The sequence below is a fragment of the Numenius arquata genome, chromosome 5 (assembly GCF_964106895.1).
Source record: "Numenius arquata chromosome 5, bNumArq3.hap1.1, whole genome shotgun sequence".
In the NCBI taxonomy this organism is placed as follows: Eukaryota; Metazoa; Chordata; class Aves; order Charadriiformes; family Scolopacidae; genus Numenius; species Numenius arquata.
In genome coordinates, this window is record NC_133580.1 from 38,072,411 (window position 1) to 38,086,632 (window position 14,222).

The window sequence follows — 14,222 nt, forward strand, 5'->3', positions numbered from 1 at the left end:
TGAATAGCAAAATATCACATTGCGTCATTTATACAGCTTAGAAGTATAAGGCATCAACACTGCTAGGAGAAACGCAGTGGTTTCAGTAATTCGTCTCCTTGTACGCATGATGCGATGGCAGCCCCATGGCACGTGTCTCAAGAGAAGTGGATGACCTCAGATGAGAAAACCAGCAGCTAGTTATCACACACAGAAGTGATTCTTCTTGAATAGCGAGTGTTCTCCAAGAACTCCTCCAGAGAGTAGAGCTCTTCAGTTTTGCTACTGAGCAGGGAGCAGGGGAGCGGAGACCTCTTACCACCCTCCTGAGATGTCTCTATCAGCAATCCTGGGTCTCGCAGAGTTTTCAAACAGCTGATCAATATATGATGAATGGTGTTTAATTTGGCATTTGGGGTGAGGTTGCACCACCCCATCTGTTATGGTTTGAGGAACCCACAACAATTTATTGTCGTTTAGACAATTATTCTATCACCCGATGACTCCTCCCCTACCTGGGAAGGGGAATTGGGTTAAAAACAAGGGAACCCAAGGGTTGAAATATAAACAGATTTAATAGAATAAGATGGTTCTGATTTTCAAGAAAGGACCCCCCCCTAAATAGTCATATTAAAGGATCTAGATAAAAATACTAACTTCCTTGCTTAAATGTAAAATCTCTTCTCCGGCTATAGCCGCAATAAAAGCTTTGCAAAGTCCTCCTTTAACAATTGCCTCCCAAAACCCGGAAGCACCAACTTTTATTAATATTAAAGGAAGAAAATAATGTGAAACACTGTCATTGCATGCCATGGTTGCCCAGTCACCACAGGTTTCAGTTAACTGTTGAGTAGGCCAATATTCATTCTACCATTTCAGTGGACACAACCACGAAAAAAATCTTGAAGGTATTTTACTAATATTTTACTGTATAATTTAATTGACATTTGTGACATTGTTGCAATTAAATTTGACTAAATTGGTTCACACTGTTCATTGAAAATTGGTTGCCTACCTGAGCATAGCTATACTTTCCAGGCTGGTAGAGAGAACGAAGGAAAATGATCTGAAATTAGCTGAAATTAATACTTGCATATGATTGCTGTTTACTACTGCAAGAATACTAGCTAACAAAGCGGTATGGCATTTCTAAAACTTAAAATCACTAAAGATTCTGCATGTGTGAGACTATCAGTCTCAAGCTTTATGTAATAAATAATAAGAAATCATCTACTTACTTACTCCCTCCAGATTACTCGGTTATCAAAATGTCACAGAATTTGGGTATAGAGGTACATATAAATCCCTGACTGTCCCCTCTCTTCTGTTTGTGCCTAAAGGTGCAAAAACTTGTTAAAGTAATTTCCTTTCACCTTTAGAGGTGAGTAATGCTCCTTTGAGTAACTATTTTTAAAGGAGATACAGCTTTATAGATCTGAAAGGTATGCAGAACCACACACAAAAATCAGAAACAGTACAGTATTTATTAAAATTTTCAAATGCAGGTGTATTTTGAAAACCATACTTAATTTTCCATGGTACTTGTCTCAAGCATGACTCTGAGGATGCTTCTGATTATATCAAAGATATGTTCCAACACTTTTTTTTTCTACTTTGGCCTTGTTTGGAAGTTACTTATATTCCTAAATCTTCATATTTTCAGTTCACACTTCTAGAAGTAACTTTGGGTTACTTAAAGTGACCTCACTGACTTTGATGCCAAAGCACACAATTATTATCTAGCTATAGCATAAAGTAGAAAAGCCTACAGGAAAAAAGCACAGAGTTGTCCAAACTAATATCTGAAGTACTAAAGCAAATGATAGCCTTAGTAATCTGCCTTTTGGAGAAAAGGTTCTTATTTTTAAATATGGTGCAGTCTAAAGCAATATTCTTCCTCTCCCTCCAATAGATACCACCCCAGACATAAAAAGCTGGCGTCCTGAAAGTTTACCCAGACAATGTAAAAAAATCTCTAGCTCGAGCTGTGTACACAGGCTGAAATGGCTAACATTTACATAGCAAGCCACTTCCTTTGCCACTGCTAGCATTTCGGATCTGAGGAGTCTGCGCTTCCCCGTGAACAAACACCTGAGATAGCAACAAGCTTCAAAATGGATTTCACATGCTCTGTTTGACTATAAACGCAACCAAAATCCAAGTGAAAAGAAATATTTGGGCTCCTATATAATTTTGAAAGCTATAGTATTAGAATATAAAGTGTCTGACCTAAAAAATTAGTTTCAGTGAGCGCATTTTAGCTTGGCTTCTCAGAATGACCTAGGAAGCTAGGAAAAAGCCATATATTCTCTTAAGATATGGGATTTCGACACCTTGTATGTTTTTTAAAGCAAGTTCCACAGTTCACCTTCAAAGTCCAGGCCAAATTAGTAAATCCCTCCTGTTGTTTTCAAGAAGGAGTAGGACAGCTCTCAGCAATTTATTTTCTTTGCCATCAGCTAGTGATGTTATTTAAAATCTCCCGATTTTCAAGCCTCATCTTGCAAAGACTGCACTTCTTGTAGATTGACCCCTTGTTTAACCAAGATTTGCTGTTTACTTACACAAGTCTTTGTCACTCAGATCAACACTTTCACACTCAGGATTCTCTTAGAAGGAAACAGAGAGGCTCCTTATCTGGATCCTGGGCTGATGAGGACCACATGGAGTTGAATGTTAAAGAATATATAAATTTACTATATTGATTAGAAACTTTTTCCTAAACTTGTCTTTAGCAGAAGCTGTTGCAAAAAAAATCATGGATTTTAAATCAAAAGATTACTGTAGAAAAATTATCTGCAGGGCTCTGTGGGATACATATGAACTTCAAATAAACTTAGCCCAAATAAAAACTGCTTCTCATAAGCTTGTGCTAAAGTATTTAAGCAAGCAAAATGTGTTGATCTATTTGACACAGCTTCTGAATGTAAAAGACTTTGCATCTGTATTTTAACAAAATAAAGAGTTAACAGATAATACAGAGGGGTACCTCTTTCATAGACTCTATAAATCTCTGTGTGGAACTTTATTGGAATTTCAACAGAAATTTTTTATTTCATCAGAATATCCTTCGGATGGAAATCATATCAGATATTGCATAATAAGAAACCAGAAGTTTATGGGGGTTTTTTGTAGGGGTTCTAGTAAAACATCCATAGCCATAGGCATTTTCTCACCATCCCCTCCATCCCCTCATTTTCACTGTCTTCCAACAATTTGATAAATTTTATGAAATGCTTTTAGAAATGGATAAACTGTCCTCCACCAGAGGACAGAAAGAACAGTAAACAAAGCTTTAGCCAAACTATTTATTGAAAGCTATATATTCAAGTAAGCAGGAGATTGTTTCTCATGGTTTAATTACAGGCACCATAATAGATTCTTGATTACACAGGCTTCCTAAAGGGCTTCCATAAAATATTTTATTCTTCCTCTAAAATAGAAAAATTATTATCTCTAGCTTTTGAAAAAATTGGAATTGGTAGATATGGAAAATATTTTAAACAGGTTTCGAGAAAAGTCACAAACAGTACATCTCAAATTTAGAGTTTTGGCTCTGGTATGATTACATTGCTTGAAGCCCATACTTGAAGATGCGTAAATGTACTGTGATTTACTCAACTTCACACTGCATTCACGCAAACATTCATGCAAACCCCTGTTAATGTCAGCTAGAATAGTGAACTGCATTCGTGCAATGGCTCCTACAGCAAAGCCTTCAAGTATAGTAAATAAAGCAAGAGTTCAATAAGGTTCTGAGTGCAGATACCGCGTAAATTGATTATTTTCTGTATTTTCTGTAGAAATACATGGAGTTGCACAGAAGGACCTACATAAAATCAAATACCAAAAAGGTTGAAAGGGAGAAAATGACCTTCCTTTTTCACCCCTTCAAAGACCAAGTAAAGGTTTGTTTGTCTTTTGACTCTTGGATAAATGATTATGCCATTCGTGTGCATCCACACATCAACAGGTTTAAGAAAACAAAACACATCGAAAGCTGCTAACTTTCTGCTGTTCATCATCTGCTGAAAGAATAAACTATGGCCAGAATTCTTGAACAAGGACCAAAAAAATTTATTTTAAAAACCCCTTGGTTCTCAGAAGTTAAGCACGTATTTTTTCTGTTATTCAACTTTTTCTTTAAGTATCAAAAGCATCAAGCTGATAAATATTTACCGTTCCACTGCCAGCAACACCAAAGACACTGGTGAAATTATTGATGTGAAGAAGTGCTAATCTCTTCCCGAAGAAAGAATTCCAAGTGGGCACCAGTTCATCCTGAACACACCAAACTGCTCAAAGAATTGCTTTTGCTTCTACTGTATTTACTACAGTTACCATTTTAAAGGTTCAAATTATTTCCTCTCTCCACCCCAAATTTTGTGTTCTTTCCTCATGATTTTGTAGAAAACTTCAGTTCACAGCCCTTTTTCATAATTTCCTTTTGTTATATATATCCAGGCATCTGAGCAAGACACACTAGAGAACGTTGCAGCAACACTTGTTATTAAACTGCCTATTTTTGTTTACTTATGTAATTCCTTTTTTTTTTTTTTCCAGCTACCTGCTTTCATACTTTGCTAAAGTACTTATTTACATGCTACATGTTGAATAAAATTCTCCAGGTCAGTTAGGGAATCGTGAAGAGAATCATTCGTGTCTTGACTTCTGAGAAACTTTCGAAGCGTATCTAAAGCACTCAAAGCCTCATTTTTTGATGGTAAAGGTTGTTCAGCTCCCCGAAATTGGTCACCTTCATTCGTATCTTCATCAGCAACAAATGTCCCAGCTTTATCTGATGTGCTTTCTTTGGCACACATCCTTTCATTAGTTGTGGGCACTTCACAAGTTACCAAGCCATCATCTAGAGCTGCATATTCCTCCAAAGATAAACCTTCTGGAAACTCCACTCCAGCTGCCTGTGCATGTGCAATCAAATCAAAATCTCTTTCAACCTCTGCATCGCAACCATTTGCCTTGGTTTCTAATTTGAATGCCGCTTCATTATAACTTTTAACAAAAGTCTCTGGTCTTACTTTCCTCCAGCACAGGTGCAACATCTCAATTGCATCAAGAAGAGTCAGCATAAATTCTTTATTACCTTCTACACAGTCAATAAATTTCTTGATAAGACAGCGCCTGTATTTAACTTTCAGACTTCTGATAACCCCTTGATTCACAGCTATACATGAAGAAGAGTCTGGAGGAGAGAACACTAATTTGACAGACTTGAGGTTCTCTACTTCTGTGTGAGCTGGAAGAGAATCAGCAAGAATAACTACTTGTCGCTGCTGTGCTTGAAACCTGTCATCAAGTTTATGCATCCACTGTTCAAACACTTCTGAAGTCATCCACGCCATATCATTTGCTTCATAATCCACAGGTAGCGACCTCACATCTTTGAAAGAGCATGGACTTTTGTTTTTTCCTATAACAAGCAAAGGAAGTTTCTCAGAGCCATCCATATTTGTACCCACTGCTACGGTTATTCTCTCTTTGCTTAGTTTACCTACAGAACAAGTTTCTCCTTTAAATGCAAATGTGCTATGCGGTAACATCTGATACAACAATCCAGTCTCCTGTATAAAAAACACATTTTTTGGCTGATAATCATTTAAATAATAAGGAAGAACATTTTGGTACCAAGGAGTTGGAGCATCCACTGTAGTAGTAGCAGCTGTTTCTACAGGCTGAGCTCTGAAAACTAAGCCATACCTTGACTTGAAACGATCGAGCCAGCCATTGCTGCATTTAAAATCACTATGTCCAAACTTCTGGGCAAAATCATTAGCCTTGAGGCGCAACATGGGACCGTTTACCGGCACATTCAAGCACTGAGCCATTCTGTACCACTTCATCAATGCCTCCTCCAGGTCGGTATAAAAAGCAGTCCTTAGCCTTTTTCTTTTAGGATCAAATCGTAAAGATTCAAAGGCTTCCAAAACTTTTTCTTTATTCTTCATAATCGAAGACAAGGAATTCTTCTTGATGCCATACTTGGCTGCGATGTCTGCCTTTTTCTTGCCGCTCTCCACAGCACTTATGATGTCGATTTTTTCCTCGATAGAGATGCTTTTTTTCCTCCTCACTACGGGCTGGGGCAGAGGGTTCCCTGAAGCCTCTGCCATGGTACGGAGCATCCACACCCGGGCAGGCACGCTCCCGCTCTGCTGCTTTTTTGTTGTGGGCGCCTTCTATGAGGCTGGTTTTCAAGACTGCGCTCTGATCTCACGGGCATGGCACTTGGCAGAGGCAGGAGGAGCCTGATCCTGGTTATTGCTGCCACACACACGCCAGCGCCGCAAAGCTTAATTCTGCGAATGCCCTCGCCCGAGGGCATTCGCAGAAATAAGCTTTGCGGCGCTGGCCATCCGTATTGGGGATCGGGCAGCAGGCCCAACACGGCGCCTCAGGCCTGACCGGGCCCCGGCTCTGGTTGCCATGGCTACGGCCCCGCCGGGTCAGCGACCATAGAGAGGCGCGCCCCGCAGCCTAGAGAGGCCGCTGCCCGGCGCCGCCGTCAACCGCCTTTCCGGCCAAGCGTTTCCGGCTCCTGCTGGTACCGGAGGAGGAAGAAAATAAAGCTGGAGAGGGAGCACCGGTGCCGCCCCGCCCGGCTTCCTCCTTTCCCCCCTCCCTCCGTCCCGTCTTCCCTCCCCCCTCAGCACGACGCGTCCGGGGCGGCAGCAGGTGAGGGACGGGGCCTTTAGGCCCCGGGTTCGGGGCGGGGAGGGCCAGGCCGGGCCGCAGCTCACCTCCCCTTCACGGCCGTCCTACCTGTGGTACCACGGGAGCGGCCTCCGCATTCCCGGCCTCCCCGGCAGCGCCTGGGTGCGGGCAGTGGGCGGCTGGGTCTGTGGGCACCATGGGCGGAACCAGCAGCCCCTGTCGGGGCCCACCCGGGGGCTGCCAGCGCCCGTTTCGTCCTGTCCACCACCCCGGGTGGCCTTGGCGTAAGGGTCGGGAGTGCGGTGCTGGTTAGGGTATGCCCATCTCCTTACTTGTCTGTGGGGTCCCAGCTCCGGGGGGTGGTGGTCCCCCGGAGAGGGTGGGCAGAGCCAGAGCTCGGTAGAAGGTGGGTTTCACGAGAGAGAAGAGGAACCTGATTGTTGGTGGAGGAAGAAAACTCTTAAGTGCTGCATGAATTTCATGCCCCTGGGACTTATTCCACACCCTGACAATTACTATTTTAAGTGTTCCAATTTGTCTTTTGCAGCTGCCTTACTGTTCTTAAAACATGGAAACACTGTGGTGTTGTGTGACAAGCAGGTGTTGCATCTGGTATTGTTGGCAAACTATTCTCAATTCTTCTAGTGTTGCTTATAGTACACCTCTGATCTATCATTTTGAACTGAAACCTCCTCGTGGCCTTTAGTCTTGCATCCCCTGAATGGCATGTAATTTCAGTCTCTAACATGTGCTTTTTATGCTTGGTGGAACTGGTTACAAGAAGTTAGCACTTGCAGTCAGTGGCTTTGTTATCCAAGTGTGATAATCTAGAGAAGATAACAGAAGGGTTCTTTTGCAGGGCTGGAGAAGGATGTCATTTGATCAGTGCAACTCCAAAACTAAATGGTTGTCTGAATGATATATAAGTTTATGTATATATTTATGCACACACACAGAGTTAAAGTTGTAGGGAATAAGTAACACAGAAAAACCTTAGACTGGAAAAATTGGAAGCTGAGGCAATATCTTGAACAGCTGCTTCTTTCTGTTTTAGTAGAAGTTGAAACCCATGGGAGCCCATGCCTTAGTTAATCTGGAGACGAGCAGAGCGCTGAAGTGTTTAGGGGCAGGTTGGCTGAGAGTAGGGAGGGCGGTAGTGGCAGCCCAGTTCTCCGGTCCTTGTTGCTATCATGTCTTCTAAGTTTCAGTCATAATTAGGTCTTGCAAGTGGAACAGACAGGTAATTCAAGAGCATAAAGAGGAAACTATTGTGTGATTGCAGCAGAAGGTGTTTAATATGGTTCTTTAAATTCTTTTTAAAAAGGGATTGATCTTGATCTTGAAAAGAATTAGTGATAGTTTTCTTAATTAAAAAATGAAATCAAGAAAATATGCATGAAGTCATTATTTTCCACCAGCACTCCATTTTCTGCTGTGTTACAAAAACTTGTATTGCTTATCTATGCAGTGGAGTAATAAGACAACAATAAAAGTGTGTAGTAAACTTTATTTGGACAGAAGGTATCTTACTTTTACCTTATTGATGATTAATTTAAGAGAAAAACTTAGGCAGGGGCCACTGCATCCTGCTTGGAAAAGCAGGTATAATTGTTGAGAATCCTGTGGTTCTTGTTTCTGATACCATGAGTCATTTACTTAGGTAATGTAACTATGTTAAGAATAAACCCCTTATTCAAAACAAGTTTATTATTGATGTTTAATTCATATTTGCATGAATAAGCAGATACGAATTTTTGTATGAAAAGTCCATAAGTGTGCTCCTATAACCACTAATTATATCTGGTTAAACATCTCTGAAGCCTTCATCCTATAGGAAGCTTAGTAAGTTGTTTATAAATTTTTGCTTTACTTTTTATTTTGCCAGTTGAAGAAATGATATATAAATCCTCAGGACTTAAAAATTAGGTGGTCTTATTTATGAGTGAGTGGAACTCACCGAGTTTGTAATCTGATATGTGTTTAAGGTGGCTTTGCCATGGGGGCAGGATTCTCAGTCTGTTCTGTCTCCTCTGTTCTACTCTGGTACAGTATTTGTGTGGATTTGCAGAATTGGTCTAGTGGGGGGAAAAAATGAAAATCCATAGGGGCAGGAGTGATGAGGTCAGGGTTTTGGGCTTAAATTCATGTCAGAATATGGGTCAGGTGTGTTTTTCCAAAAAGAGCATATCAGAGTTGTAATGGCAGCTGATGGTAATGAATGTCCTGGTACACTGAACAGTCACCTGATGTGTTCTGAGGTTGTGGCTGCTTTAGTGAAAAAATAATTGATAATGCGGAGTTCCTATGGTACTGAACATTAGTAAGCTGTTATAAAGAATGGCTCTTTCTGTGACATTGGAAAGAGAAAATCGGGAATTACTGAGATACAAAAGTCTATATGCATTTCTGTAATGGAACCTTAAATATAAGTAATATATGTATGTAGATGCCATGTTTGCTACAATTTCACATGAATGTCTTAACTTCTGGATCTTTGTAAACATGTAGAAAGCTTTCGTCCTTACATCCGGCATCTGGTGACTACATCCCCCTTTTTTTTTTTTTTTTTTGCTATAGAAGTAGTCATCAGGCAATTCTGTAGTTAAACTAGAACATACAGTTAAACTTTTTACGAAAAGCCACCTTTAATCTACAGGCTTCCCCTTCTTATGTTTTAAAGTTGGTCAGTGTGATCCTGCAGAGCTGTGTTGAAAGTGTTGATACTGTTTGCAGGAAAAGAATACTATACAAAAAAACAGGAGAGGGAAGGTTATAATGCAAATGGTGAATTAATTTGGATTTTAAAAAATTAAGATGCAGTGTCTTCTACATGGGTTTGTGAGATGGTTCATGCCTCTAGGCTATTAAGAGTTTGTAAGGCTATTGAGAAAATATTTTTGCTGCTTATAGCATTTAATAGTTTTAAACAGTGTTGTAGTATGTAAGTTTGTATGTCAGGTACAAGCATTAACTACAGGATAAGCGATGTTGTAAAACTGAGGTACAGATTGTCTTAATCAAGTGTGTACTGCAAGATGAATTTAGCTTCTTGTTTAACCAGCAGATCAAAGAAATTGCACTCACTCTTCTAGTCCATAATGGAAACTTTTTATCTACCCAGAAATAAGCTGTTAAGAATGGAGGTTGTTTTCAACCACAAGCAGAGTTTGGACAGGACTGTGTGGGAAAGCAGCACCTCTGCTGTACGGTCTTTCCTATTCGAAAGAATTGTAGAAAATTTAAAAAAATATTAAGAAGTTATACTTAATACAAAATTTCTTTCAAGGTAATTGGTTGGAGAAAAATCTAGCTTCATTCAGTGATAGCCCTGAATGAATTGTTTTTCTGGGGAAAATCTCTTATTTTACGTGTTTGGTTTTCCAAAGGAAGGTAATAGGTTATCCAGTGTAATATGATCTAGATGGCTCAGTTTCTCAGCCTTTGTGTCCTTATTTTATTTCCCTTGTCATGTGAACTGCTTACCTTATTAATTATTTGCTTTAATTAAAATGTTTTATAGCTTGGGAAGTTGAAATACAATATAAATAGTGATCTCTATAATTTTTCTTAATCTGGTATATGACTGAACACATATGAAGTGGTACAAGGCTTGATGAACTGCGGTCATGTGTGATTATACTCAATACAGACAGACTTTGTTTAATTCTTAATGATTGGTTGTCTCCTCCTCTCAAACAGCTCAGTGAATTTTCAGTGCCTGTAGTTACTAGCTATTTGAAATTAGTTTTAGATACCTAAGATAGCTTAAATAAGAAAAGTATGTAACTTACCTTTCATGATCACTCTACTCACAGAGTTGATTTCTTGCACATGTCCTCAGTGTTATCAACTTTCTTTGCCTCTGTAGATATTTTTTTTGATAATAAAATGAAAGGGATTCTGTTTCTCGTTAAGCATAACAGACTGAACAGTTTACTAGGTTCTGGTGGCTTAGCATCAGTGTAAACTTGCAACATTTGGATAAATCTCATGTCTTGATACAGTTGTGATCTTTGCAATGGCTGGATACAGTCAGTGTGTTGTTGCAGGTGACAGTAAATATCAGCTGAATAACCTTGTTTGACTTCCTGGTTTTTCTGTTGCAAGTTCAGCTGTCTGTGCAGGGAAGGCTGCTTTGGCTATGGTAGTTTATGCTAGATTATATTCTTAGTCTTGGTTAGAATTTGGAGTGCTAAAGAGCTGGTAGTCATCAAAAGAGGGAGGTTTCTCTTTGCTTTAGCAGAACTTGTAAAAGAAATGTTTCCCGAAAGCCTGCTTTGGTTTCTGTAAGGTGCAACACCCAACTCCTTTCACATCAATTAATGCATGCCATACCTATTTTATTTTCAGGTATGTCAGAACACAGCAATGAATCCACAACACTTGATGAATCTCACCCAGCTGCAGAAGAGGTCCAGTCTGACTCTGAGGTGATTGGGTGAAAGTTATATCAGTGTAAAATCAACCAATCCCAGCAACAGTTTCAGACTGCCCAGAATTCTGATATGCATAGCACAGTGAAGTTAGTATGGGAATATGAGCTCCTGCGCATTATCTTGGATGGGTGGCTTTGGTTTTGAGACACTATTAAGAGCAATCTAATTAATTCATATCAAAGGATTACTTCAACCAATAGTCTTTTGCTGTGCTGCGGTATTTGTTTTGTAGACTGAATAGATATAGGTGGGGTGGAGTCTGAAATGTGTCGGTGCAGCAAGAAGAAAGGGTTGGTACTTAAAAGGCAGCAGTCTTTGTGTAACCTCACTATAACAAGGTATTCTGTCTGCTGCTGGAGTGGTGAATTGTTTTTCTTGGGAGCAGATAGAGCTTGTACCTTCATTGTGGAGAAGTCTGTGACTTTTTAAAGTAATAAACAAATTCCTAAGGTTCTTGATAATATTTAGCCAATCAGATGTGCTTGGGAGGCTGTTTGAGAAAGGTAAAGAGTAAACATTTCCCTGGCTGCTCTAGAGGGAGAATGAAAAAAGGTGATGCTGACTTTATCATGATCAGATTTTCAATACCAGTGAATGGTCTTAAAACTTTGTATAAAAACAGAATAGTGATTCCGTGGATATTTAGTATATCTTAAAATCTGATATTTGTAAACAGATATGCTAAGAAAAAAGTTACTAAAGGATTAATATATTTCTCTAAATGAAATACCTAGATCAAACTTCATGATTTTCCATAGTGCTTATTCATGCCTAATACAAAGAAGTTCCTAAATTTGCACTGATATATTTACTTTAGACTCTTCCTACATACGACAAATTTTTTTTTCTGAGGGTGCAGTTTCTGTATATACTTAGTTTAAATTGTGTTTCGGAGAACCAATTTGAGTGGAAAAATTCCCCATCCCCTTTTTGGGCATAGGTCACCTTCTTTTAATATGCAGTGTTTCCGCAATCTTGTTTGCTGTACAAATACATTGTTCTGGCCCAGGGAAGGGGTGGGGAAATTGGGGAAGCTGATGGGGGGAAGAGTTAGAGGTAAAGGGCAAAAAAAAAAAAAAAAAAAGGGGCAGGAGGATAAGGACTTGTTCTTGGCAGCAGTGTTAGCTTAGACTGTTGGCTAAAATGCAGATGGTGATTTCTTGTTATGGCTGAGCCAAATAGCAGTTTATCCCACTTCCTTTTTCAGCTGCTCACTTCATGTCTTTGGTGCTTGCCTGACCTCATTGCAAACTGGTTGAACTCACTGAAATTGTGGAAAATTAACCCAGTGAAAAGGTCTGTTGTCAGGCTAGTGAGTTGAGTATGTTTACTGTACAGTCAGGTGAGTGGCAGGCAAGTGCTGTGGTTGGGAGATGGGACACTGCCTGGCTCGTAGCGGGGACTGGAAAAGGGCAATAGTGAGATGTCCTCCTTTCAGCAATGGAAGATTGTATTTTAGTTCAGATGTAACATGAAACTGAACTTAGCAAATAATTTTTTGCTTTCTCTGAAGTTGGTACGTAGGTTTGCCTCAAGTAGAAACATCTAAAAAAAAACCCTGTGAATTGCTTCTAGGCCTCTTTAAATTTCATAAGTTGTCCAGAGAAGCTGATGATTTTTTCCTTTTCTAATGTATGTATTAGAGACATGTATGCATGTGTGAGCATGTATATCTCTGAAAAAATGCATAAACATTGATCAATGTACAATATTAGCAAAATTATTTGAGATTCTTCCTGAAAAGCACCCAAGCCAAGCCTTTGTTTTGCCTTTGATTAAATTTGGAGATGCAATTTTGTTTGTGATTCCTGCCAAATGAAGTGTATCCCTTGACAGTACAGGACTTCCTCTTGACACTGTTTTCTGACAATTTTGTTCTGAAGAACAAAAATAGCCTTTGCTGGTGTTTCAGTATTGTGCAGGTAGCTGTGACAGGCCAAGCGTTTTGAAAAATACCTCACTTTACTGCATCAAGTAGAAGTATAGTTCCTAGTAGTCTTGGAGTGTAAGCAGATGTGAGATTTAGCTCAGGCTTCTTCAGCTTGCTCTGTTGGACAAATTTCCTAAAGTAAAGTCTAACATGACAGGTAACTAGAGCATTTGATCTAATGGTATTGTATAGCAACTCCCTGTGAGGAGCAGAGAGTTGGGCTGGTGATACTTACGGGTCCCTTCCAACTCAAGATACTCTATATTCCATGAAGTAAAAGAAATTACTGTTTTAAAAGTAGTCATAAACATAAACCTTTTAGTGTGCTTCATTATTTTAATTTACTTAAAAGCTGTGAGTTTTTTCTGTTGTATGAAGAATGACCCAAAGCCCAGCTGTTCTGTGTTCTAGTTGTGGGTGAAAACAGGACTCTATGGAGAATTTGGTACGCTAGGCCAATGTGAATATATGGCATGTGAGCTATTCCTTCACAGGGCTGAAAGAAGGCATTTAATGGATCCTAAATGAGAGGGACTGATGGGATAAGTTAGTGTGTTATAAAGTCACTTTTTTTGAATTTATAGCACACTGTCATTTTCTTAAATGATTTGAAATCTGTTTTCTGTGTATCTAGAATTTTTTCAAAAGTTGTGCTTAAGTGTTTTGCTTCTCAATTTAGGGAAGTGTTTGAGAAAGCAAAACTGAATTGAAAAGCTACTCTTTCAAAAATAGTGTTAAGTTAGTTGTAGAGAAAGCCTAGATCCTCCAAAGGGGAAAACGTATTACCTCGGATGGTATTTTGCGGGTGTGCATCCACAGACTGTAGTTCATGTGTATGGTTGTTAGAGTGGCTTGTCCTTGGTCTTTTTCTTTCTCTTCTTTGTATGGGTAAAAGGCAGCATTTACTCAGAACTCAATGGACTTCAGCCTCCTTGCTTTTTTTTTTGTGATGGTGGTATTTTATGCTGCTAATTGAAGAAGTTTATTTCACTTTCAGAAATGTAAATCAGATCTTGTACATACCAAGTAAAGCTTGAGTAGTGAGCTCTGCTTCAAAAGACCAACAGAAGTGAAGTCTCAGTAACTTAGAGTATTTGGAAGAAGTTATGGTAACATAGCTTTGAAAGCTGTCTGGAGTTAGTGGAGAATGTTTATTGGAGCCCATAGACAGTGACTAATTAGAAAAAAGCTTGGGATGCCCCAAA

The 14,222-nt window shown here is 39.4% G+C and overlaps 2 protein-coding genes across 5 annotated transcripts in view; one reads left to right on the forward strand and one right to left on the reverse strand.

Moving 5' to 3' along the window:
- Positions 1-4,571: 4,571 nt before the first annotated feature.
- TIGD4 (tigger transposable element derived 4) lies at positions 4,572-6,122 on the reverse strand. Its single transcript, XM_074148208.1, has one exon. It carries the CDS (start codon positions 6,120-6,122, stop codon positions 4,572-4,574), a length of 1,551 nt encoding a protein of 516 aa, XP_074004309.1.
- Positions 6,123-6,540: 418 nt separating this feature from the next.
- The window catches only part of ARFIP1 (ARF interacting protein 1), a 46,213-nt gene continuing 38,531 nt past the window's right edge, over positions 6,541-14,222 (forward strand). Inside the window, exon 1 of one of the 4 annotated variants that reach the window (XM_074147384.1) lies at positions 6,541-6,672. Coding sequence is in view for 1 of the 4 variants with exons in the window: in XM_074147382.1 (XP_074003483.1) it covers positions 10,974-11,081 (108 nt within the window). In the remaining 3 variants the exon portion in view is untranslated. Of the gene's footprint in view, positions 6,673-10,973; positions 11,082-14,222 lie in introns of those variants that run through there. The other 3 variants (XM_074147382.1, XM_074147383.1, XM_074147385.1) reach the window with 3 other exon arrangements.